This window comes from Miscanthus floridulus, chromosome 2 (assembly GCF_019320115.1).
Source record: "Miscanthus floridulus cultivar M001 chromosome 2, ASM1932011v1, whole genome shotgun sequence".
Lineage (NCBI taxonomy): Eukaryota > Viridiplantae > Streptophyta > Magnoliopsida > Poales > Poaceae > Miscanthus > Miscanthus floridulus.
Genome location: NC_089581.1, coordinates 16,526,095 through 16,552,180, shown reverse-complemented (window position 1 = coordinate 16,552,180; position 26,086 = coordinate 16,526,095). Strand labels below are relative to the sequence as shown.

General features: G+C 42.2%; 2 protein-coding genes and 1 pseudogene across 4 annotated transcripts; all 3 read right to left on the bottom strand.

Moving 5' to 3' along the window:
• Window positions 1–1,454: 1,454 nt before the first annotated feature.
• Window positions 1,455–6,740, bottom strand: LOC136538042 (protein NAR1-like). Its single transcript, XM_066530027.1, has 11 exons — window positions 6,253–6,740; window positions 5,309–5,391; window positions 5,057–5,210; window positions 4,710–4,896; window positions 4,404–4,530; window positions 3,716–3,866; window positions 3,575–3,624; window positions 3,137–3,308; window positions 2,909–3,035; window positions 2,707–2,798; window positions 1,455–1,942 (listed from the first exon to the last, which is right to left on the bottom strand). Exons 1-11 carry the CDS (start codon window positions 6,370–6,372, stop codon window positions 1,790–1,792), a joined length of 1,416 nt encoding a protein of 471 aa, XP_066386124.1. The 5' UTR covers window positions 6,373–6,740; the 3' UTR covers window positions 1,455–1,789.
• Window positions 6,741–16,496: 9,756 nt separating this feature from the next.
• On the bottom strand, window positions 16,497–18,009 carry LOC136536146 (uncharacterized; annotated as a pseudogene).
• A 627-nt stretch (window positions 18,010–18,636) lies between these two features.
• On the bottom strand, window positions 18,637–25,062 carry LOC136518274 (DExH-box ATP-dependent RNA helicase DExH3-like). Of its 3 annotated transcripts, none has more exons than XM_066511913.1 (19): window positions 24,748–25,062; window positions 24,473–24,627; window positions 24,286–24,373; window positions 23,954–24,184; window positions 23,726–23,821; window positions 23,433–23,621; window positions 23,142–23,301; window positions 22,918–23,048; window positions 22,647–22,817; window positions 22,293–22,565; window positions 21,919–22,113; window positions 21,265–21,468; window positions 21,001–21,070; window positions 20,766–20,914; window positions 20,249–20,557; window positions 20,104–20,163; window positions 19,744–19,896; window positions 19,547–19,657; window positions 18,637–19,329 (listed from the first exon to the last, which is right to left on the bottom strand). In XM_066511913.1, exons 1-19 carry the CDS (start codon window positions 24,961–24,963, stop codon window positions 18,832–18,834), a joined length of 3,459 nt encoding a protein of 1,152 aa, XP_066368010.1. In that variant the 5' UTR covers window positions 24,964–25,062; the 3' UTR covers window positions 18,637–18,831. The 3 variants fall into 3 exon arrangements, with proteins under 3 accessions (XP_066368010.1, XP_066368016.1, XP_066368025.1); XM_066511919.1 differs by having other exon boundaries at window positions 20,766–20,851; XM_066511928.1 differs by having other exon boundaries at window positions 24,764–24,872.
• Between the last annotated feature and the right edge of the window lie 1,024 nt (window positions 25,063–26,086).

Sequence of the window (26,086 nt, the reverse complement as noted above, 5' to 3'; positions counted from 1 at the left end):
GAGTGGGCACGTATACCCGCTTCTCTTAAAAATTAATTTCTCGCGCTACCATGCTCCCATTGACCATATCATCCTCCAAAAACACAGCGTGTCTCGTTTCTATAAACTTCGTATATCTGTCAGGACAATAGAAGCGATAATCTTTTGACTTTTCTGGATAGTCAATAAAATGGCAACTGACTGTCTTGGAGTCTAGCTTCCCTATGTTTAAATTAAAGACTTTAGCCTCAGCTGGACAACCCTACACACGTAAATAGTTAAGTAAGCGTTCCTTTTCTATCCAAAACTCATATGATGTTTTAGACACCGACTTGCTTGGCACTCGATTAAGAATATGAATGACGGTTTTTAACGCCTCCATCCATAACAAACATTCAAAATTGTATCACAAATATAAGATCTAGGAGACAGAAAACAGTTTTACATTAAATGTTTACTCCCTCCTGATCTCAAAAACGTAAGGCCCCGTTCGTTTCGCTGAAAAAAATAAGTCGAAATATTGTTCTGGTTGATTTGTTGTGAGAGAAAAAAATACTGTTTCGACTGAAAAAACAAGCTAAAAAAATGGATTATAAGATAAGCGAACAGGCTTGTGGCATCAGTTTAGACGAAACTAACCCTGGCTGCCCGTTAACCGCGCATGGACTGCATTAACAGCACGCACGTTTTCGGACTCCAAGAAAATCAGGCAAGATAACAAAATCGCGCAGCAAAAAACTGACTGTCAAGAGTCGAACTCGGCTCACCAGCTTGAAAAGTAGTGCCCTTACCAGGTGAGCGGAGAGGTAATACTGATTCTAGCTACTAACCATAGCCTATTTAATATGAGTAAAGCAGGAAGTAGGCACCCTAATTCCACACTCCTTGGTATTTGAGGTGATGTCCCAAACAACATGTTTTCGAGACCTAGAGAAAATATCATTTATTAACTAATCATCATTAATTATATAATAATATGTCTGATTAAAAAACAGAGTAAAAGCACGTGCATTTTTGTGTTGTCTTTTAATCTGTCTTAAATCTCTAAAATATGCTACACTAGTGGACTACTCCGCGCGTTGCTGCGGAAATTGTAGATTAGTGGATTGCGTGGTATGATGACGTCGATAATAAAATACTTATGTATCTTGCTGACATGGACATTACAATTGCATGTACTAGTGGTTTTTAATTGTACGTGATAGTGCATTGTCCAGTTGAACAACTTACATATTGAGATAAATAGTTAGGGTTTTACTTAACGGATGTTCATTGTATATGATAGCAAGGGTTTTACTTAACGGATGTTCATTGTATATGATAGGGTATTGTCTAGTTGGAGACCTTATATGTTGAGAGAAATAACTATTAGGGTTTTGTTTTATAAGAGTATAAGATTAGAGGACAGCCGGAGTATGTTTTTCATTCCCTTACTATTCGCGAGCATTTAAATACAGATACGGGTAACCAACGAAGCTCACATATTCTTCCTTTAAAAAAACAAGAATTGCGCCAACGGACGAGTACCAAACAATGAAAAGGTCGTCAAGACCTACTTCGTTCATTTTACACATTGCAATTTAGCTCTCGTTTCCCTTTGGCAGCGTACAACATTAACTAGAAAGCACTGAAAACCTATAGCTTAACAAAACTTCTTCCCTGTAATGCAAAAAAAAACACTTGAGCAAGTTTTAATTACTGTGTGGTCAATATTTTCTTAGCATGGACAGGTCGCCATGTTTGCTCTGTTTGCAAGTCCCTCTTGGCTCTTGAAGAACATAGAAATTCCTGGTGCAACAAGAAACCTCTATCACCAGTTCTGTAACTGTGAGGCCACACTCTTCACCACTGGGTGATATTCTGTGTGCAAATACTTCTTTGCATTCTCTGAACCAGGTTGCCCCAGCCATTCGTCATATAGTTTTTTCGCGATAGGGTTACTGAAAGGATCGGATATTGATATCTGGTACATAAGATACACAATTAGTGGAAGAACATAATATCCTGCATAAGGTACACAATTCATGTAAGACTCTTTACCAAATTACAGGGAAGAAAACACTCTGCAGTTATAGCATATTTCCCACTTGTGAGGATAAAACTATGGAAACAAATTAGAGGATAAATAGCATCCCATCAAAAGAAAATTTTGAAGGCTAAATAACATGGAATATCATATATTGTTCAGCTCAGCAAAGCTACTAGAGATGGAATAGCAGGTCTGACAATTGAACAGATGGTTTTACTTTTCCTCTATTGAAAGAGGCAAAATTACAGTACGAGTAAAATCTGGGTAGCAAGCTAGCAACATTAAACAAAGAAGAAGCAACCAAAGCAAACAAAAGTACACTAAGCTACAAGCGTAGAAGAGAATATAATAAAATCACAAGATCTATACCTAATAAATATGAAAACATTTCAAGTGATGACTACGGTGCATCAACTAAAATGTCTATAACTCCACGCCCTACATGAATGTGGATGACTCGAAGTGAGGTCAGGACGAAGATGCACCACAATGATAAGCAAGTTGCCTTATAAACTACTCCCTCCGTTCCAATTTATAGGCCATTTTGGCTTTTCTAGCTACATAACTTTTATTACGTATCTAGACATAACGTATATCTAGGTGCAAAGCAAAAGCTATGTACCTAGAAAAGCCAAAACGACCTATAATTAAGGACAGAGGGTGGTACAAGAAACGTTGGATTTCAATTAGAAGCTTACATCTTGTGTGTACACACTCTCCAATTGCTGGATAAGTTCCTTGGCAGATTGGCCTTGAACAGGCTTTAATTGACCTCCCCCATTCAGACAACCTGCAGAACAGTAATAACTAATAAATGCATCATAGAGCCAGATCCTACATTTTAGAACTTGTTTATTGAAACTTACAACTATCATGCAAAGACATGTCATAATGAAGTACCTGAAGGGCACGCCATAACTTCGATAAAGTGGTATTCACATTTTCCCATCTTAATCTTCCTAACAACATTCTGCAGGTTCCTGAATCCATAACAAAGTGCAAACTTCAAAACAGGTTTGCCCTCCACCTGCTAGCACATGCAGCATTTGCTAATTGTTATACACACATTCACTCCAGCTAGGTAAAATAATTACTGGTTTTCCACGATCATCAAGGGAATGAGTTTACCTCCAATGTAATTTCACGAAAATCTGAATTTCGCAAGATTCTAAAGTCAAGAGGACCCTCTATTTCTCTCTTGTAGATGACATGTGCTGCATAGCGAAAGACCGTTTCTGCATAGCCCCCAGAACCTCCAGAAACCCCATATAGATGGCCTTCGTCATCAACATTTGTCAACCTGGGTTATAGTAAAGAAAAAATACATGTCAGCTCTGAGATAACTTAATCAAAACAGATAAAACGAACAATGGTATATTCGGATAATATACAGACAGTAAATGATCATTACATGGATTTCTTTTCAGAACAGGTGGTTGGAATAAAAATAGCTAAAATTTGAAGACAGAAGTAGCATTCAAACAGATTATAACTAATTAATAGTCCTGTACTTGAGAAGATAAATGAGTATAGACGCAGAATGAAACACCAAGCACATGGCCTTACAGTCTGTCCAATGAAGATTCCTCTAGTGTCTTGAAATCAATAGATTTGGACTGCAGAAATATGCAAATCATAATAAGTGTCTCCCTTGTTTTTCAAATCCATCAACCATAGTACAAGCAAGAAAAAGAACCAAGTAGCAACCTGTATCAAGTCTAATACTTCACCAGTTGTCAGTACTGAATCCACCTCTGTGACTTCTTTACCGTCTACTGAGAAAGTGAAATCATCCCGGACAGCCTCTAGCTTCTTGTCGTAGCAGGGCATCACAGTGACATGATATACATCATACGGCCTACATACCCCAAAAAAAGGAGGTTACAACTAAAGTCAAATACTAGAAAAGTAGAAAGTAACAGTATTATAAAGACTGGTAATTTTTTAGCCTTCAGCAAATTAGGATACATCAGTAATACAAACTTCCATGATTGTTGAGAGCTTGAGGCACATCTATACAGGTTATTGGGTAAACTGAAGTGGACTCAGTCGCTGTCTCTAAGTGTATGAAAGAGAAGGATGACCTACATCGGTGAGCCACAGCTATTTTTTACAAAACATTTACTGATGACAGGTTTCTTAAACCAAAAAAAAATAGAATAGTTGGTGGGAGCATGTAGGTTTCCTATTAGGGAAGTTTGAATTACTCATACAATAAATCATGTTTATTAATTCATATTAAAAATAAAACATCACTTATGGCATTATAACTTTTGCAAACATATGACAGTAATGCCAAGTTGCATCACCAGCACCTTAGAAGGCAAAGAATTTTTTTGTCTGTATGAAAATTGATTTCAAGATAACACTATCTAGAGCAGAGACAAATACTCACTTTAGACCAAGTTTCTCAACCACATGGTGCTTAATGGCTGCACCAATTGCCTGTTGCGGGCTCTTTACAGATGATATGTATGGTAGGATGTATGAACCAAGAGTCTTTTCAGCATAGCATATCCAACCTGCAAGTGGAAGAGGCTGTGACACATATTTTGTGAAAAAATTGTGTACTTGTTTCTAAAGCAAATGCATAAAAAGGTAGTGATAAACCATTAGTATTATACATGCAAGGTTACACATTTTTAAAACCCAGACTGCGTTATGTAAGTATCCATATGTCATGTTCCAGCGAATATTTTACCCGGGCATGCAGATGAAATCATTGGAAGATTGGCTCCAGCTTCTTGGCCACTAGATGATTGATTTTTCTGATAACGTGAAACAAATTCATTGCATGCTTCAATAAGAGATAGATCTCGACTCGAGCTTGTGTCAAAAACGGCCTTTACGCCAATCGACTTGAACAAAGCAGTCAGTTTTCTGAGAACCTGAATTTAAAGGAGTTACATTCTGCTTTAGTTCTCATAATTGAAGGGCAACCTGGCAATAGTTTTTTTTTAATAAATAACTCGTGGGAAACATTTGTAAGAGCATATCTGCCAGGGTGATGATGACAGGGGAATGGATATGGCAAGCCCATGTAATTACCTGTGACTGAGAAAGACCGAAGAATGCAGCTAGTGATGCTCTTGACTGGGGAGATACAGATACAATAACAGCTTTATCAGAGTTTATGCGATCAATGAAGTCACCCAAGCTTTGCTTCTCCAGCATAACTGTCTCTGCGGATGTTATACAACCACTAAGATAAAGACGAAACAGTCAGCCTTGATTGAACTTGATCAGGTTACTTATTCACAACTGACTTGGAAGAGTAAAAAAGAAAATAAAAGAAAAAACCTGCATGCCAGACAGTCTTTTAGTGAAATCTTGACTGCTTCCTCTGGAGGTTTTGAGCTCACTGTAGTTTCTTTCTGCTTGTTCTGTAAAATTTCTGTGTCAGGAATATGGGCAAGAGTTTGCTGAAAGGCTGTAGATGATGAATTGACTTATGAAGTTCCAACAATGCAGATGTGAAGCTAATTGTTAGCAGAAATGAACATGGGTATATCCTTAGCATTTTCAAAGTTGTAGGTTCTTGGGAAATGCAGCAGGTTTCATTCAGTAGGCTGTGACACTTATACTAATTGTTCTGATAAAAGTAAATAAAGCTAGAAATTTCTTTCCTGAATCATACAAACGATCGTTTTTCGTAGATGCAAATTAAGGCGAAGCTATGCTGCCAGGAGTCTATTCTGTAACAAGTAGGTGCGCTATTCTGCTCAAGTTTGGTACAGAAGGGGGAAATAGTATTAAGCTATCCTTTCATCGTAAAACTTTGAGATCAAGGTATTTGGTATTCTTAATGCCTACAGAGAACCACCTTTGATTACAAAATGAACATGATGTTTTTTTTTGTGTCCACTCATTACAAGTCATGGTTCCTACCAATTGGAGCAACATGTAAGACATCATTGGAAAAAAACATTTTATTCTATAATTATGAATCTAGATACATTTCGGAAAAACAAATGTAATAAGAGTTCAACTGTAGCTAACACAAAATTTCCCTTCCTATTTATCGCACAGAAACCAACATGAGAAACCTGGAGGCAAAATAATTTCATTTCCTATATCTTTGTCATTCGTGATATGATCGCACACATCACTATCTCAGGGTTCGAAACAAGTATGGCTGGTGAGCTCATCAAACTGCACTCAGCCAGAGCATGGGGGCATGGCTCGCCCTGGACACAAATACTAGGGTAAACAACGAAACAAGGCGGAGAGAGCTGTGTCGGTACCTGGAGGCGGCGGGAGGAGGAGGTGTTCTTATTGAGGGAGACGATGCAGTTCTGCGATGGGGCGATGAAGTCGTTGAGATCGGACGCCTGCAGCACCGGCGAGAACCTGCTCGACGACATCGTCGGCCGGCCGGGCGGCACCCCAATCGGTTCCCGGACTGTTTGGGTGGTCTTCTCCGCCTCAGAGATTACAGAAATCAATCCGCGCTGGGTAGCTTCGGAACGGGCGGCGGCTGCCGGCGGGGATGCCGGCCTCCCCGTATAGCTCCGCGACGGGGCGGGAGGCGGCGGCTGTTGCCTCGCTGATAAGCGCGGGGCCGCGAGGCGATGGTGATGAATGACGAGAGCCGGAAGCGGGCGGTTCGGCGCGGCCACACGGGTGGCCGCCGGCGTGGCGGCGAGGAGCGGCGGTGGATTGGTTTCAAGGGCAGGCGGAGGGGAGAGAGGGCTTCTTCGTGTTGTGTTGGGCTTCTGGACTTGTTCGAGCAATCGAGCTGGTTGGTCAAACAGGCCACACGCTGACACGACTCAGGAACGTGGCAAGGGGCCAAAATGGAAACGTCGGTTCAACAGGGTACCAATCCAAGAGAGAGCTTAAAAGTTGCTAAGAAAAAAACAAAAATAATGTGGTAGTTTGGATGGATTTCGGCATTCTTTTTGAAAAAAAAAGGATAGTATGAGTTCAATATAAAAAACAATATTAGAAATGGAAATATTGTAATAGCCACACTGGATATTTTTAATAGTGGCCTAACATTTTGAGAATACCTTCGTGCCTTAGACAAATGTAGCAAAATGAAGACTGTGTTTTTCTTTAGCTGAATAAGATCAAGTTCGAAAAAAATTGAGGTATAGCCCGAACATAAGAAGCATATAATATTTTTTGCCCACTAGTATATATAGCTCCCTGCCTGATATGCTGTCGTTCACACGTCTCAAAATTTTCAGGTATCCTCTTAGATTCTAGAAGGGTAGCATTATCTTCGTTGGAGGATAAAACAAGCAAAAGTGTCATTCATAGAATAATGAGCATAAACAAATTAGATAAGATAGAATGTGGAAGACAAGATAGATATCGATTCCTCCTCTATATTATTGTTATATACAGAAGTATAAACAACTCTTGGCTATCTCGCCACACGGTGGTCATGTAGTCCTGTGAGGTTGCCAACAGAAATTTAAAAAGAGTACTAGTACGTGCCAGATACAAATAGCGCCACAGCCACCAAGCAACTGTTCAATAATTATATTCTCATTACTAGTAAACAAACTGGCTCCCTACAAATTGGAGCTGAGAAAGGGACAGATCAGAGACAAACAAAAACAAAGCATATATACACGAGTACGCGACCATGGCGCCTTGCTTGACGACGACGCAGCCGCACCACCAGGTCTCACGCATGACGCAATGCACTCAGCGCTCGCGGGTCTCGGCTTCCAAGTTCGGTGGGGGACTGTCACCGTGTGCGGTCTGGCTTACTCGGTGCCTCGGTGGGATTGGCCGGGCCACTGATTTCTCTTCCTTCCAAGTCGGAGCAATTACTGTTTCATCCCAACAACAACCGTCAGGGACAGGGTCGCCGTCTTTTTTTCCCTGATCAAGGAGATTCATTAATCAAGGGATAGCAGGATTACAATCTGAGGACAGCAGGTCGGAAACACATGTCGGGGCAATAGACCACCACCCGATCCGTGTATCGCCGGTGACCTATTTTGTTAAAGCACGAGCTACTCTATTACAAGTTAGAGAAGCGAAAGAAACTCCATACAGCCTGTTCGTTTGGCTGTGATTTGTCGTAAACGATCGTAAATTTTTAACTGGAATAGTATTTTTCTCTCACACAAACCAGCCGCGGTACTTCTTCATAAAACAACGAAACGAACCAGCCAAACGAGCTGATAGTTAGTGCGTCCAGGCGGTGGTCGTACCACTTAGTCCCGCCTCTAACAAAAGTTCCAGTGTCATCACGTAGGACAGCACATGTTGCACCTTTCCATTGCTGATCATAAAAGGCTCCGTCAGTATTGCATTTAGTCCATTCCACTAGCGGTCGTTCCGAATGAGGTTCAGTTCTCCTGGCCACCGCCACCACCTGGGGCTGCATAAGCTGGCCAAGATCAAAAGCCATGTCGATTGCCCACTGGACAGACGCTCGTATCGGCAAAGATTGCTCCCCATGTCTTTCGCTTGTTTCGTTGAATCTAGAGCGGATACGTACCAATAATGATTGTTACTTGATAAGCGCTCCCCTCTATCAGATCCGTGCCTAAGTATCAGGATGGAGGATCGGGAGTTTAACACCTATAAGAGCTTTAGTCTAATCCCAGAATGCCTGGGGACAGGATCACCGTATAAAAGCTAGAACAGAAGTGTATGGGTAAATAGAGTTTGAAAGCACGACTGACAGGAGTTTGATAGAATTTTGATATACTTCTAATGAAATATTTGGAAGGAGTGAGTCGGTGAAAGTTCCGAAAGACCGCGCTACAACTGCTTTGCTTGTTGGTGATGGGGTGAGCCTGAGTGACTCACCCACCATCAATGCAAACTTGCAGACTCCAAGCTTTGCGCTTTGGTTGTTTGTGATCTCCCACCTCCGGATTATACCAGGACAAGTCATGCACACCGTGGAGCATTGATTTCCTTCCAAGGGGTATGGTACGTTGCCGACCAACACCACCAAATCATCTCCAGCAGTCCCTCAATACCACTCCTCATCCCCGTAAAACTGTTATTTTGGTGGAGTTGAGTGTTTTTTCATGCTCCAGCAGTACCCTAATGGCTTTCTCTTTTTTGTGCCCACCAATATCTCACTCATCTCCCCTCAAACAAGAGGAGTTATATCGGTTATATCTCCTCCTGATAGTGTTAAATTATTGGTGAGTTGCTGGGATTAGTCTAAAAAGAGCTTGTAACAATTGTCGGACATAGTGTTGTGACTTGTTAGCCTGTGTTGGAATGCTCTGGGTCTACAGCAATACCAACAATGGAAAGGAGGTTATAAAGGCTAATGACTCTAGCCGTTCAAATGTATTCCTGCCGCAAAGCTGGTGTGTTCTTGTTTGGTTTTAGGTGGAAATTGAAGGGGATGCATCATGCATGTTAGATGGGGGTCATGTTCTATTGTTTGCCAATGCTTAGGTAGGAAGCAAGGAAGGGGGTGCTTCGATCATTACTAAATCATGATCATGGAGCATTTGTTAGGTTGTTGTGATCTATTGCCTCAATTCAATATTTAGAGACGTATTAGGTAGAGAAAAGTTCAACATTCACAGGCGCACTAGCCATTGTATGCATCATTTCTCGTTCCCGTACGTGCATCTACTCTCGTGCATGCACTTATTGTGACTTCTTGTCTACCGTGAGGGGTTAGTATTTTCATACTATTCACATGCATGCAATTGGATCATGCTACATGCAACCTAGTAGCCACTTCAGAAACCGAAGCAATTTTTCGGGCTACAAGGAAAAAGTTTAATGTGAGCTATCGTCTCAACCCATGTAGCAGCTCACAGCTTTTCCAGCACAGAAATGGCTCATAAAAAGAGCGCGTGTTTAGTTGCCCAAATTTTGGAATTTGAGCCACTGTAGCACTTTCGTTTTTATTTGGCAAATAGTATTCAATCGTGGATTAATTAGGCTCAAAACGTTCGTCTCGCAATTTCCAACCAAACTGTGCAATTAGTTTTTTTTCGTCTACATTTAATGCTCCATGCATGTATCGCAAGATTCGATGTGATGGGTACTGTAGCACTTTTTTGGATTTTAGGGTGGGAACTAAACACGCATAGAATTGATCGCCTATGGATGAGCTTTCTATGGAGTGGGGAGACGCCAGATAGGCCATGTTCGTATAATCCGTACTTTTTAGTTTGTTTTTTCAGTTGAAATAGTGTTTTTCTCTCACAACAAATTAGTCGAAACAGTGTTTCAGTTTATTTTTTCAGCGAAGCGAACAGGGCCATAAAGTCTACGGGGTCACTCCTTAATTAATTAGCCAACAACTTGCCTCCCTAAAGGAAAAAGAGGCCTGTGAATTTTGGATCTTGAAGGTTGAGATGGTTGTGGTTCCAATGCAAGAGGCTTTTACCTGTGTACCCTTAAAAAAGATGTTATACTCCTGCGTACTCTTCAAAAGTTGGTCGTCACCTACATGCCCTCGCTCGAACTTTTCTTTTCCCTCATGCCATTCCGTCGACATTTGCTCCTAACGGTGAGTAACGGCTCTGGAGAATGACTCATTTGCCCTTGGGCTTGTATGGGCGTCTGAACTTTTTCGTTTCCCCTGTGCCATTGCCAGGCCAATTGGCTTTGGCGACAGAGACGCCGCTGTTGGCACCAAAGGACAGGGATTTGGCGCAAAAGAGCCTGCACTTCTCCTCCTATATATTGGCGCCAAAGACCAGGGAGTTGCCACTCTCTTGAGCCCTCTCTCTTTGACAGCCATGTCACAAGGTAGCAACAGCTATGGTGGTGCGCCAAGGCGGCGTGTGCTTTGCCCGAACTGCAATGTGCTCGCCAATCGCTTCATCTCGACGACCAGGGCCAACCCCAACCGGGCCTTTCACAAGTGCCCTTATTTCGCGGTTTGTGCTTCTCTCTTTGGTCAATATTGTTTGTCTTTCCCTCTTTGCTCAATCTCTATGTTGGATTTCAGATTGGAGGATGTCAGTACTATCAGTGAGAGGATGAGATGGGGGAGACAGCTACACCAATCCAAGCAGTTCCACTGCAGGCAGTGGCAGCACCTGGTGGTTTTCCCACAGCTCCTCCTCTGGCCATCTTGCAGGAAGGTTCCCAAGTAGCAGTAGTTGAAGGCCATGCACCAATGGACAAGAGGGTGCAGCAGCAGCTTAGGAGGTTTGAAAAACTTGTGTATTTGTGCTTGGTGCTTGCTTTATATGCTATTTTCAAGAAGTAGGCTGCTGTTGTGTGTGTGTGTGAGTTTTCATGGATGTATGGATCAATCAATGCTTGAATGAATAGATGAATGAATGAATGCTTCTCATGGTTCATAACAACATTAAGACAAAGAAACTAACAGTTCACTCATCCATCACATAACTGGTAGCATAAAGTGTTTCATCACCAACAGCATATGGTGTTTGATCACATCACTTACAGTTTACACATAGAAACTAAATTACTAGAGTTTGTTCACATCACTAACATGAACCATCAATTCAGACAAGGTTTTTCATGACAGCCCCAAAAGAACATCAAAGTACCAAAAGATTATGCGTCAGGGCCAAAAAAAGAACATCACTAGAGTTTCTTACTGTAGCTTCTTTGGTGTCAACTTCTTCTTCACTGCTCCCTTATTTCTTCTTGGTGTGCATTGTGGATCCACAGGCTCAAGTGCGAGGTCATCAACTAGCTGGCTGGGCTAGGTGTCTACTGTAATGGAGTCCTCATTGAAAGGAACCAGATGCACAGATAAGAGTGGGACTAGATCATTTGAACCAGTTCCAGACCTAACAGTCAATAGTATGCATTAGATTTCCACCTGGTTGAAATGAAAAGGATGAGACAATGAACAGGTACCTTGTAGACACACTAGTAGGAGCTGAGGTTGAACTAGTGGTGGCTGGTGCTGCACCCTTGTGTTTTTGTGAGGAGATTGAAGAAGAGGATGACTTCCTCTTCCTTTTGTTATGGATGGCATTTGTCACTGCCTCATTAAATGGGAACTGCATCTGGGATGGCTAGACCACCACAAGACTCCTCTTTGTGTTGCTTGCTGCAGCCTTCTTCAACCTCTTCTTTGGTGTGCCCCTACAAAGGGAAATAGATTAGCTTCTGTGTACGCAAAGCTATGTACATGCAAAGATAGCTATATGCATAGGACAACAGATTACCTTGCGGCCTCCATTGCAGCTATGTCTTCTGGGTTCCCATTCTTACAAGTGTACCAGTGATGGCCCAACTGATGACAGATGGGGCATTCATGTTTCTTTGACTTTCTCTGGTTGCTACCTCCCTCAAGTGCAGATTTCATCCTATTCTTTCTCCTACCTCCACCTGTGGACTTTAGAAGAGGAGGGTTCAAGAAAAAGCCTGGTTCTGCCTCTGGCCACATGCTCTTGTTAGGTATGCTAGGGATGGAGCCATCATATGCAACTCTGAAATTGTTGACAGAGAAGTACTCATCCACATAGTCTTCAAGCTTTACGCCAGGAATTGAGGTAATGTATGCAATGGCATGCTTGCATGGGATTCCTGACCCCTGCCAAACCCTACAAGAACAGGTCCTGTCTGCTAGGTTGACCACAAACCTAAACCTAGTTCCTTGCAGACCTTTAGCACACAGCTCTGCCACACCTTCAGGTGAGGCTGTGATGACATCTATGTCCAAGTTGTAAGTGTCTTCCCTAAGCCTCTGTATGATATGGGGCATAATTTTGCCATTAAGCTTAGTAGCTACCCTCTTCCTATGGTTCCACTTGATCAAAAGCATCTGTCTTATAGTGTCTAGCAAGTCATCCAGGTGCTTACACTTTTCAGGTTTGACCTAGTTGTTGAAGGACTCAGCCAAATTGTTTGTCACATAGTCAACCTTTGACAGTGTGGTGTACTGGCTCTTGCTCCAAAGCTTCTTGTGATTCTCTTGCAAGTACTTCATTGCCTCTGGTTTGGCTACAGCCATTGCTTCATAATGCTTCTTAAACATGTATGTGCTCTATGAATATGAGGAAGCCCATAAGTGATCATCAAACACTCTACCACTATACCTCTTCTTGAAATTCTGTACTAAGTGATACATACATTCTCTATGTTCAGTTGTTGGAAAAACTTGACTGACTCCATTCATTACTGTCTGCCCACAGTCTGTATGGAATGTCATGCCTTCTGGAGTGTCTATTGCCTCTTTCAATCTCTCCATGAACCAGATCCAATTTTCATTGGTTTCAGAGTCAATCACACCAATAGCAACTGGATACATCTAGTTGTGGGCATCTACTGCACATGCAACACACAACTGTCCCCTAAATCTCCCTGTCAAAAAGGTACTATCTACTGCAAGATATGGTCTACATCCCCTAAGAAATTCATCAACACATGCTTTCAGAGCAAAAAATAGCCTGTTAAACCTGACCTTATTATTGATGGTGTGATGATCAATGACAAGAACTGAACCAGGACTAGATTGTTCTAACTGGGCCTTAAACCTAAACAAATTGTGGAAACTCTTGCCCCAAGGCCCATAAAGTTGATCCATTGCAAGGTATTTACCTTTGTACACTTTCCTGTAGCTGATCTGAACCTTGTACAGATCCTTCAGCCTCCTTTGCAGCTCTTTTACACCAACATTTCTATCCTCTTTCAACCAATCAATTACCTTGCTGCACACCCAAAACTGACTAAGTCCAACACATGATCCTTGTCCCCTAGTGCTCTGGCAGCCATTTCCATGCTCATGTGGGTTCACCTTCACCTAGAAAAAAGTTGAAAAGATACACATGTTAGCAGCTAGGTACATGCAAGGAAAACAGGTAGCAGTCAATACCACAAATTGAACTAACACATCACCTAAATGCCATGTCCATCAGCTGAAGTTGAGGCATGCAGTCTCCACGGGCATCCCTCATTCCTCAGAGAACAGTGCACCGTATACCTCCCTATATCACTCTTGTCAATTTCATAGTTGAACTCATGTTTAATAGCATGACTAGCTAAAGCAATCTTAAAAGAAACCATATCTGGGTAGATAGTTCCCACTGTCATAGGAGGGTCATCTTTGTCATATTCAACATCAGGAAATTGCTCAGGCTCCCTATCAGCAACTTTCTCATCAGAGGATTCATCTATTTCTACTTCCTCATCTTCCTCGTCACTGGTTTCATCATCAGAACCTGACTCAGCACACTCCTCATCCCTATCAGCAACTTCCTCATCAGAGGATTCATCTATTTCTTCTTCCCTTTCTTTACTCCCTCCTTGGCTCTGAGAACTGGTAGGAGGAGGTGGAGGGTGGTTGGGACCAAGATCAATATACCCTTCATCATCAATCCCCATATGCTCATTCATTAGATTTGGGTTAGCCAGGAACTCAAGTTGGCTTGGTTTGGGTGGCTGAGACATAGATGGCTAGCTTGGTTCTGCTATGCTTGGAGAAACAATTGAAGGAGTGAATGGGGGCTCAGCGGATTTCCTTGGGCTACCAGACTCCCAATCAGGAAGCACAGGCTGAGTACCAGGACTATGATATGCAACAGTCAACAAGCATGTTTTGGTTGCCCTATTTTTTTCAAACATTGCTAGCATCTCTTGGTCATTGTGCACAGGTATGTGAACTTTACTATGCATGCACCAGTAAAACAATGTGGCTACATCACCATAGCTAGGAGGATACTTGTCAACCAAATCTTCCATAAGGCAAGTTAACAAAGTTCTATCTGCATCCACCACTTCATTCACAGAAAACCACTTTGCACGACAATTGGGACCAATAATCCGCATTTCTAGGTTGTAACTACTGTTTGGGTCCATCCTACAGATGAACAAGGAGCACGTAATCAATAAACCCTAAACACGACTCGGTAGCGCAATACACTAATGCAATCAACATCAATACAAGGAGGGGCGAAGTCAAGGAGGGAGGAGGAGCGGTACTCACCCTTCTCGGAACCAATCCGGCCTCTCGCCGGGTCTGTTCCATGGCATGCCTGCTTCGCCTGACCGTCTTGCTCCACGGGGCTAGGATTTCGAGGGCGGGCTACCAACACCGACTGCCGCCGTCTCCAGATCCGCCGCCGCTAGGGTTCGCCGTCGCGTCCTCCCGCGCTCGAGTGAGAGAGTGAGGAACGAGAATGGGGAGAGACTGAGAGAGAGGCTTGGGTGAGACTGAAGGAGATGGCGGCCCAATATGTCAGTAACCCAGAGGGCAAGGAGGATATTTTTCTAGCCTGGTCCCATATGTCAGAGCCGCCAAACGGCCAAAACCTAACAGAATGCCAACGGAATGGCGTGAGGGAAAAGAAAAGTTCGAGCGAGGGCATGTAGGTGACGACCAACTTTTGAGGGGTACGTAGGAGTGTGGCATCTTTTTAAGGGTACACAGGTAAAAGCCTCCCAATGCAAACATGGGGACAAATCATGAACCAACGCATTAGCAACCCTAACGCAACACACTTAGTGCTCGCGGGCCTCGGCTTCCAAGTTTAGTGGGGGACTTCCGCCATTTGCGGTTTGGCTGCCTTAGTGGGATTGGTCGGGGCATTGATTTCTCTTCCTTCCTAGTTAGAGCAATTATTGTTTCATCCCAACCATCGGGGACAGGGTCACCATCTAGAATAGCTAGAATAGAAGGTGGGACATGGTGAGACCATTAAGGCTCCATTTGGAACAAAGGAATGTAAAACAGAGGAATGGTAGGAAACACAGGAATAAAAAAAGTAAAAAGTGGAAAACTACAGGATTGAAAACCATAGGAATGAAACATTTGGACTGTTTGGATTGCAGGAAATGAATTTGAATCTTCACATTTTTCAATGAACAAAGTAGCCGTTAGCATACACTAGTAGTCATTGGTTTCTTTCCTGGTCTGATGTTGTTCGTGCATTGTAGCCAGTAGCCGTTGGCTTGCTAGGTCAGAAATTGCTCATGTAGTCTAGCCGTTGCTTGGTCAGAAATTGCTCATGTATTGTAGCCATTGCTTGCTGCTCGGTTCTATATAAGCATGCTGCTGCATACCATGGAGAGTTGCACCTCCTATCCAGACTAGCAAGACAAGTAGTAGACACAAGCACACGTACGTGTTCATTCTTTACACTTGCATAGTTGTACATCTCTCATCCCTTGTAGTGATAGGAGGTGCTTTTCTTTATATGGATCCAAATTATCGCCGACGATCACAAAATGAAGATGAATTCATTTTCCTCATCCACCCAACACTAGCAGAAGGAACCTCATCCCAATCATCTGAGAAGAAAGCAATACACACATCTATCCGAAATGGAGCCACATTTATTTATGAAACTCTAACAGGGCATGAGGCCCTATGCAGAAGGCGGTTCCATATGGAAAGAGAGATTTTTCAAGCTCTTGTTCAAAGATTGCGTGAAAATAACCTTCTTGTTGATTCAAGGTATGTATCTGTGGAAGAGCAGTTAGGCATATTCCTTTATGCCATATCAAAAAATGCAGCCAATTGAACATTGCAAGATATTTTTCAACATAGTGGAGAAACAATTAGCCGGCACTTCACATCAGTGCTCAATGCACTTACATCACTCACATGCAACTACATACGGCTACCTTCCCTGTTTGCTGGGTTTTCTTTGAATATGTCTGCTGCTTTTATCATCTCTTCCATTTGTAGATCAGGTAACCCTTCAAGAACTGTGACACACTTCTTGATGCTATATGGATCCTCCATTTTCTTCTCTTCTATGGTTGCAAATCGCTCAATTTCTTCCTTTTTGAGCATTAAGTACCTCTCCTGGAAATCATTAGTCAATGCAGTACGACTGGTTTTCTATTTTTTTTCCTCGCTTACCATCAACCATCTCTGAAGTCAAACTAGATGGTCGGGAAGTGTGACGTTGAGTTACTGAAAACTGTTCGGGGGCAAGTGTCTCTTGATTTAAGGAATCTTGTGGCTGGGTTCCTTCTGGGGAGGCACTAAAAGTAGAGTCATTAACTATATTTGAGAAAGGACTAAATTCATCAGTGCCAAACCAATTAGTATCGTCTCTTTGCCCCTCAATATCAAAATGCAAGGGCGATGTGGTAACAGGAACATGTCGTGGAGGTGAAAGTGATGCAGGAACTTCTGAACATTGTTTTCTCTTATTCGCATAGTGATCCATTCCATGACAACTCCTTCCTTCAGCATAACGACCTGTACAAATATGTACAAATTTTTTTAAGTATAGGTGCAACAATGTTTAATGAAAATATAGGCAGTTAGATCCATGAACTGAAACTCACCATCATATAAAGCAAACATATCATCAAAGTATGGAAATGATTTATCTCGCCATCAAAGAAGAGTGTCTTTGTTTCGACGTTCCTCTAACCCCCTCCATACACTTTCAGGTGCAGTCACCATCATTCTACTAGAATCCCAGCCAAAACCACTTTCTTCTTGCAATTCCTTTACAACTCGAAACTCCTTCAAATCTTGCTCCTTTTGTTTTACTTGAGCCACGGTGAATGCTAAAGAAAATCTTGAATTGAACTGACCAACCATACTAGTCCATGCATCCTTGCTCCATGCATTGTTTGTCCGAAATCTTGGTACATCGTGTTGTTTTAAAAGTCCAATAAGATAAAGAATCCTCTGATGGTTCCAGTTTGCTCTACTAACAGTTCTTGTGGTGCCTAACATAATTTCAGATACACAAATTTTCAGTTTCAAATAATATTGAGAAAGATGAATGCCACGGACTAAAAAATGCAAAGGAGGAAAGGCAATTTGTTTTATGATAAACAAACTTAATGAGTTTAACCATGCATTGGAATTACCAAACTAGCAGATGCAATCTCGAATTAGGGAAAAATAAAATAAATTAGTATTTTCGGATCTAATCTAGGACTCTACCTATGAACGAGATCCCAACCAATCTGTAACAAAGCACGGAAGAAATTCTAGCAAGGGCTACTTAGTTATCAAATTGATTACCTTTTTCTTGTGAGATCTCGCCATCCCCTCCAGATTGGGGAACGCCAAGACCGTGTTCTGGTGCTGCAGACGGAAGGGGTGGAGTTGGTTTTTGTCCCCCAGATGCACTTTGAAGTCGCGGATTCATCATCTATCCGAGGTGGAGAGCGACGAGCGCGTCCGCGTGCTCTCGTGTGGCTAGGGATTAGGCCATGGCGGGAGGGAGAAAGGCAGTGGCGGGAGGAAGAAAGCCTGTGGCGGGAGAGTCGAGAGAGCGAGCGTAGCGTTCCCTCCGTTCCCTTGGGTCGGAGTGGATTTTCTCGTTCCTACGTTTTGTACGCAAGTAGTTTCCTTTCCTCTGGAACGGTAGGGAAGCTTCCTTTGTTCCAAACGGCATCTCTCGTTTCCTTTCCTCCGGAATTGTTTCCTCCAAAATTCCTGTGACTTTCCTCCAATCCAAACGGCCCCTAAGCCCTTGTTTGGATATAGTCGGATTTGTATCAATCCACATGTTTTGAGATTGATTGGAGTAGAACTTCAACTAAATTTCACTTTAAGACATGTGTATTGAGGTGGATCCGACAACATTCAAATTAAGGTGAATCCGACAACACCCGTGACAAGGCAAGGTATGGAGCAACCTTGACACCGAAAGTGTCAACGGAGAGATCTAATCATTCCCGCACGCTTGTTGCAAAGGGTGGTTGGACTTACTGATCCAGGGGGAGAACAGCTAGTAGAAGCTACTTCTGGGGAAGAGAAGGAAGAAATTTTAGATTGGCGTTATGATTCTCTAAAAAAAATCTGCGTACAAGGTATTCTAAGGTGACAGCAGTCATAAAAAAATGTACAAACGTAGTAAAGCATTTTCGGTAAGCTGTAACACCACCACACGTGTAACCAAAAACTGTTTTCTTCTTCTTTTGTGCGTGTGGGCGACCAATCCACAGCAAATGTTCACCCCCAAAAAAAATCATCGTTTTCTAGAATTATTCTTCGAGTGCCGCCTCGGCCTGGTGAGCAGCTTCAGCATGCTATCAGTCAGGTCCAGCGGCGAGTCATCGTCGTCCTCGTCCTGCGTCTTCACGCCGGACGTCTGCGTCAGCCACCCCAGCGCCTCGATGGCGGCGTCCCGCTCTGCAAGCTGCTTGTTCCGCTTCGGCTTCCCCACGAACTGCATCCCCTTGAACTCCACCATGGCCCTGAACTCGTTCGTCTTGAGGTGCTTCGTCTTGTACTTGGGTGGGGTGTGGCCGGCCCGCATCAGCAGCGTCTGCAGCAGGCTCTTGGGGTTCATCCCGTCCTTTATGATGTTGCTCTTGCCGTCGTCCTCAGGGTTCCGGAGCCTGGCACGGCTTGTTTCGCGGCCAAACACGAACCTCCCTTCGCATAGGTCACCAGCGACGAGCTCTTGTACGGCGAATAGGATGTACTTGCCTTCCTTGTGGATGTCAAAATTTGGGTCTTCAAGCTGGAGATGAACAAATAAATTATCAGATTACACAACAAGGGTTACAGTCGGACGATTGACTGAAATAAAGCACAGACCACTGCTCAAAGACTGTCGATTTTATTGCATGCCACCAAGATTTCTACTAATTATTTGTTATTGTTAACTAGAAAATGGAAATGCATAAAAATCTAGAGAACCCCTTTGAAAAGTGAACCCAATTGACTGCATGACTCACCTTCTTCTGTATAAGTTTATCAAGTTCTTCTTTTAGTTGCAGGTAGCATTCAGATAGGCTGGGATCCATAAAGAAATCAATGTAGCCATCGAGCATCTTCAAGTGCCCAGCCTGAAACATAACAGTTAGAGAGCATACAGTAACATAATAAACACAAAAATCCATGAGAAAACAATTGGTTCTAAAACACAATGTACCATGCCTCCTTTTGTTACAGCACCACCAAACAGAAAGAGTATGGAGTCTGATACTCCAGTTGAATCACGGATGAAGACAGCATTCACCTTCACCTTCTCACCAAAGACCAGCCATGGATATGGGATGGTCTGATATTTTGCATTCACTGAATTCTGAATTTAAGAATAATGTCAGGAATTCAAACTTGGAAATCAGTGCTAGTTTGGTATCAGTAGGAGTCTAAGCATGGATTCACTTGCCAACTTGAAACTTTCAAGTTGAAAGGCATCATAGCATATGATAGCAGGGGTGATTAGATAGCTAGATACTATACAGGACATTGTGTACGAACATTTCAGGACATTCTGCTATGCACTTACAACATAAAGAAGAACTTGGCCGTCATCCATGGTCTTAAAGGACATGGAGTTTTCTCTATGCTGCAAAGGAAAAAAATTGAGTTGAACTGTTAATTCCAGCCTAACAAAATGGATATATACAGAGTAATTGTCAACAGCTGTTTACCACAACAGATGCTATCCCAGGAAAAAGCCCAGAACATATAATACCGCGGACCAATGATTGATTATGGCTCAAACTGTTATTTGTATTCCCATCAGAGTCTATCAAACCGGAATCCTTTAAAATATAGCTGAATTGCTTCCGAAGAGAGTGAATGGCTTGTAGTGTTTGAGAAGAAAGGAAATTTCTCCAGCAGTATTCATAAGCAGACCCTTCTCTCTCTGCATCCTTCCATCCTTCATAAGCCCGAATGAGGGCCATATGATCACTATAATCTTTTGCTGAGAATCTAGATTTTGCTGTTCCTGCCAACTAATGTATAAAGTATAATATGAAAAACAAGCCTTCTTATCTTCATGCAAATAAGCTTATTGCTAAATAAAAAGCACCACATGCATTTTTTCAGTACTAAAATATCCCTACTTTCTCATAAATATAACTTTTTCTAAAGGAAATTTTGATTCGCAACCAATACTCAGTCACTAATATATACACCAATGGTGGAAATTAAAAGGCTTACATCCTTCTTTTCCTGTGGCAACAGGAAAGGATCCCGAACACTCAGTCCAGCAACTACAGTAAGTATAGGATCTATGCACCGAAAAACTGCACCCATTATAAGCATCTTTCCCAATTTTGGATCAACTGGAAGCATGGAAAGGTATCGTCCTGCAAAGTTGAATAAGGAAATATTTGTAATATTCGGTCCTAAATGTTTCCCCAGAGCATGCAGGGAAGCAACAGACACTGCATACCAAGATCAGTAAGGTTCTCATTTCCATCTAATGCTCCAATCATCTTCAGGAATTCCACTGCATTTTCGACCTACATATTTTACCAAGTGTAAGCGGAAAGGATTCAAAACCAGAAGAAGGATTGTTTACTACCTACTTAAAACATTTATATGCTGTGTACATGCTCAAAAATTTTCAGTTAATGTGACACTAAATCCAACAAAGACACCAAGGCAACGAGGAAAAGGGCATATGCAAATGTCAAGGTATGATTTAAACACATACAGCTAGTGGTGCTGGAGGCTGTAGAGCAGCTGATAGGAACTCCCCAATGCTGCCGACTTGCAAACTTTTTATCTGCAGACATAATGAATTCAAAGGAGTTCTAAGAAGCTCTGGAAGCTGATAGTCTGCAAATGCATCATACACACATCTAGGGTACAGATGGTAGCATTCTCCAGGTTGCACACGGCCAGCTCTACCCCTCCTCTGCATTAAGACAATGGGTACTATTAGAATTGTCGTGATTCACAAAGATGAATAGATGGTACTGTAAACAAAGTGGTCGAGTGTGATCATATATGAGTCAAGAGGTTATGTTGAAATTTGACTTGTAGGGATTTTTTTCAATTGTTATTGTTGATCTTCTAATTGTAACCAGTGAATACTGAAACAGACCAAAAAGATGCCTTATGAAAGGTTTGAGAGAGAGAGAAACACACGGAAGGGTTAACAGAGTTAAGGACTATTGCAATTAAATGAACATAAATAACCCAGATGTCAGCTGAATAAATAGGTCTTTTGAACTTGGTGTTGCCAATGGACCAAAGTTTTTTAGTCAGGAATTGGGAGTATAATTGAACAGAAGTCTCAAATTTGAGTCAAAGAAAATATCTATTGATGAAAGATGAAACAAGCAGACAGAAGCTAAGAATTCACCTGACGGGCAGAAGCTTTCGAAATCCATGAGGGGAGTAAGCAGGGAGTATTGTTTAGAGCATCATATGTGGTTTCCTTTGCTTTACCACAATCAACGACAAAAACGATATCATTTATTGTAATACTTGCTTCTGCCATATTTGTGGCAAGGACTACCTTCCGAACATTAGGAGGTGGCTTCTCAAAAATTAGCCTCTGTGAACAAAATACAAATGTAGATGTGAAACACAGAAGGGATGCTCAGGATAACAGACATCAAACAGCTAATAAACAAGATAAACCTGTTGTATATGACATCAATTTAGGCACAATACATGTGGTGTAAGATTTAGTCACATCAGCATCACTATGATATGCCAGATTAGAGCAACTACCTGCTCAGAAGTAGCCATAGAACCATGGCATGCAAGCAGCAAAACCCTATTTGGATCACCTAACAAAGGGTGTGCTTTCAGTTGATCCTTCAAGCAAGTAATATCGTCCCATCCAGTCATGAAAACTAAAACAGCACCAGGTCGCTCTTTGCGACATATGTGGCACAGAACAGCCTCTATGAGGTTGAAACCAATGCAATCAGGATTCCAATTCACTAGAGAATCACGTGTCCTGGAACCATAGGTCTCAAAGCTTGAATTTTTAAGGGCTTCCTGCATAGTACATTAACAGTACCAGAAGAATGTTTAGCAAGAATTATATTAATTGACTTCTGTTTAGAAAAAAGGAAGTACCTCAACAAGTGTAGTAATTTGATTTTTCCTTTTTCTAGGCAATAGCTGTCTCTGAGTTTTCCAGACTTTATCTTGCCCATAATCATCAAGTTGATTGCTTGAGGTCAACTTGTAGCCTGACCTCTCTAATATGTCTTCCAAAAAATGTGCCCTTACTGGATGTGTGAATCCCTGAATTAACATTCAAGAGAACACAAATGTAAGATCAGTGCAGCTTTGTCAGAGTTATGACAATATGTGAGATAACTTCGGTGCAAAGACAATAACTCACAGGAATATGAATAGTTGGTGCTCCTCCAAAATAACTTGAGAAGAGTTCCGCATTTAGAGTAGCGCTCATCAATATCAACCTCAAATCACGGCGCCGTGATAACAGCTCTTTTAGTACAATCAATAGGAAATCTATAAAACAATGCGATGACAGAATTGTGGTGAACTGAACAAAGATATAACCTCAACAGGGGTAAAGGGAGCAATCTAATTATGGTATCTGACCTTCATTCATGCCCCTTTCGTGTATTTCATCAACAAACACATGAGTCACACCATTCAAGTTTCGGTCACTCAGTAATCGTCTTAGTAAGATGCCACTGGTGCAGAAAAGCAAATGTGTATCTTTTCCCTTAATTCCCTCCAATCGGACTTTATAGCCAACCTATTAAAAAAGCTAGTATAGTATGCAAATACAATAGAGAGAATCTAGTAAGGACTTTTGTCCTTGTTCCTTACACATATTAAAGATGACCTACAGTAGCAGAAGTTGACAAAAGGAAATTTCTGACTTACCGATTCGCCAAGATTTTCTCCTCTCTCTGTGGATACCCTTTCTGCAACTGCCATTGCAGATATTCTTCGTGGCTGTGTACAAATTATATTACAAAAGGCCCCTCGACCAGACTCAATCTCTGATTCCAATACAAACTGAGGCAGCTGTGTCGTTTTACCACACCCTGTCTCACCAGAAATTACAATAACCTACCATTTACAAGAATGTCAGAGAAATAATAAAGGGTCACTAATCATGTTTTGGAATGGTTTATATGCCTGATAGATGTCTATGCATTTGCAATATTGCATACCTGATTGCGTGCAATGGCTGCTAGAAGCCTTTCTTTTTCTTTGTATGCTGGAAGTGATCTCCGGAATTCCAGCATCTTAGCACCTTCAGGTGATTCCTGTGTTAGAAGTACAATATGAAATTACCCATCTTCATATCTGATTATGAGAGCTGCAGAAGGCTTTTGTAAATTACCCATCTTCTTTATCTAATATGTACAAAATTACGAACCATATGAAGTGTGTCATACCTGCCAACTTCTCTGAAAATTTCGCATCCGAATGCTCTTCCTCTGAAGTATCTTCTCCATGACTGACCGATCAAGCAGAGAATCATGCTGCTCATCCAGGTTTGCATTCTCAGCCATCTCAGAGCCACTTTTTGTGTTGCCACCACATTTATCCAGTGGTAAGAGTGCACGGTCTAGATGCTCCTGCACAAGTCCTTCAACTCTCCTCTGCAAGCTCAGCGGGATCACCACCTGTTTGTTTCCACAAAGAGTAAATAATAAACACCCTTTCAGCACTAGCAAATTGAAATGCAAGTAAGGCATGATCTTGCCATTGAGTTCAACAGACAAACCTCTCTTTGTGGCCGCTTGTCATCCAGATCAGGCCTGTAGTTCGGCAGTGGTACCTTGCTCGCAACCACAACCCGCCCGTACATCTCACTGCCATTTCACACCCAGCATTCAAGTTCCATTCAGTTTCTTTTCCAACAAGTGCATGGACAGTTGATAGGCAGAAGCTGAGAAATGACACCACAAAACCTGTAGAGCCCCATCCTCTTGGCTAGGTTGGCTATCTGGTCATAATCCCGGCGGTCCCTCCGGTCCCTGGAGATGATCTCCTGCTCCTCCACGTTGCGCTGAAGCATGCTCAGCTTCCACCTCCACTCGTCGATGTTCGCCACCGATGACGACGGCTGCACGTGTAGTAAGAAATCACTCCGAGGCAGCGAACAAACAAGGAAAACAAAAGAATTCCGCTGCAGGTCACGCAGAGGTATCATCCGTGCGCCTGCGGAGCTGGATGTAGCACGAACCCGGAGGTCCTCATACTCGTGGTCATACTCGTCGTCTGAGAACTGCTCAACGGCACGCCCCACGCCGGGGAAGCTGCAAAAGGAGTGGCGGGAGAAGCCATTGAGGCGGCGGGGGAGGAGAAGGAGAGCCGCGAGAGAGATCGGCGGCGGGCGGCTGGGTGCGTGCGGGAGTGGGACGAGGAGGATGCCCAACCCGCGGCGCAGGCCGCGGCGCATGCTACCCTTGGCTTGCCAGCTCTACTGCGGCGGCGGCATGACAGGAGGAGACGGAGCTCAGGGAGGCAGCGCCGGCGTTTGGAAAGGAGGAACGGAGGATAGGGCCTCGCAGCGGTGGGCTCTTAGCCCTTCTGGTGTTTGGGCTGAAAGTTTTGCGTCCTCACATGGGCTTTGGGTATTTTCTTCGCTTTCCTAGACTGTATACATGATTATTGGGCTCTTTGGTCGTGGCTGTTTGACTACATGATTACATTTTGCTCAAAAAGAAAAAGACTACATGATTACATGAACGAAGCAAATCCGAATATAATTTCTCTTGTACCGTTGACAACAAGCAAAACAATGCATGTGACAGATACGAGGGCATGCACAATGTAAGGTTCTTTGCCTTGAGTGTTTAAAAAGAGAATGTGGACACATGATTAAATAAATAATGTAAGGTACTTTGTAAATCAGAATAATATTTCTCTTGAAACGCTGACAACAGCAAAGCAATGCATGTGACAGATACAAGGACATGGCACTCGTACAAAAACTCTCGCTTCCAATATGAAAGCGTAAAACATCTAAACTAAAATTAAATAATGCCAAATATAATTTTATAAAAAAAATATAACCTTTTTTACACGAGCATATCCAACGTACATATTTTGACACGTACATACCATTACATATAGGTTGTTTTTGTTCTGACGAAGTGCCAATATCCGAGCAAAGGAATATCTAAATTACTGAATTTAACTTCCAGTTGGCCAGTTGGGTCCTCATTCCTCAGATTCTATATGTGCTAATTGTAGGTCTATAACAGTTTAATTAATACCCCCTCATTTCAAATATAGGTCAATTAATAAGAATATATATATAGCATAACACTTTAACTAAAAATAGCATAACACTTAATCGATTTAAAAGAGTTATATCGTGCAATATCTTTTGTGAAGAATCTATAGCAACAATTCCATGTTTTTTTATCATAGTACATTAAAGTTGTACATGTTTGGTTCCGGATAAGGCCGGATGATCTTGTATATAATAATGTTATACAACTCCATGTCACCTATCTATCTTCTATATAATTTTGTTATCTTTGGTCTTGGTAGGTGGTTAGTTTTTTTTCCCAAAA

Bases quoted from the DNA above. Each gene is read 5' to 3' on its own strand.
- LOC136538042 (XM_066530027.1), bottom strand. From the start codon at position 6,372: ATGTCGTCGAGCAGGTTCTCGCCGGTGCTGCAGGCGTCCGATCTCAAC. The intron at 3,625-3,715 runs GTTGCTACTTGG...ATATTTCTGCAG, and splicing joins AAGTATTAGACTTGATACAG to TCCAAATCTATTGATTTCAA. The intron at 2,799-2,908 runs GTACTTCATTAT...ACTGTTCTGCAG, and splicing joins AGTTATGGCGTGCCCTTCAG to GTTGTCTGAATGGGGGAGGT.
- LOC136518274 (XM_066511913.1), bottom strand. From the start codon at position 24,963: ATGCGCCGCGGCCTGCGCCGCGGGTTGGGCATCCTCCTCGTCCCACTC. The intron at 21,071-21,264 runs GTATGTGTTTAA...TAAAATATGTAG, and splicing joins AGCCTCCAGCACCACTAGCT to GTCGAAAATGCAGTGGAATT. The intron at 20,558-20,765 runs GTAAGCCTTTTA...TTTATACATTAG, and splicing joins TGCCACAGGAAAAGAAGGAT to TTGGCAGGAACAGCAAAATC.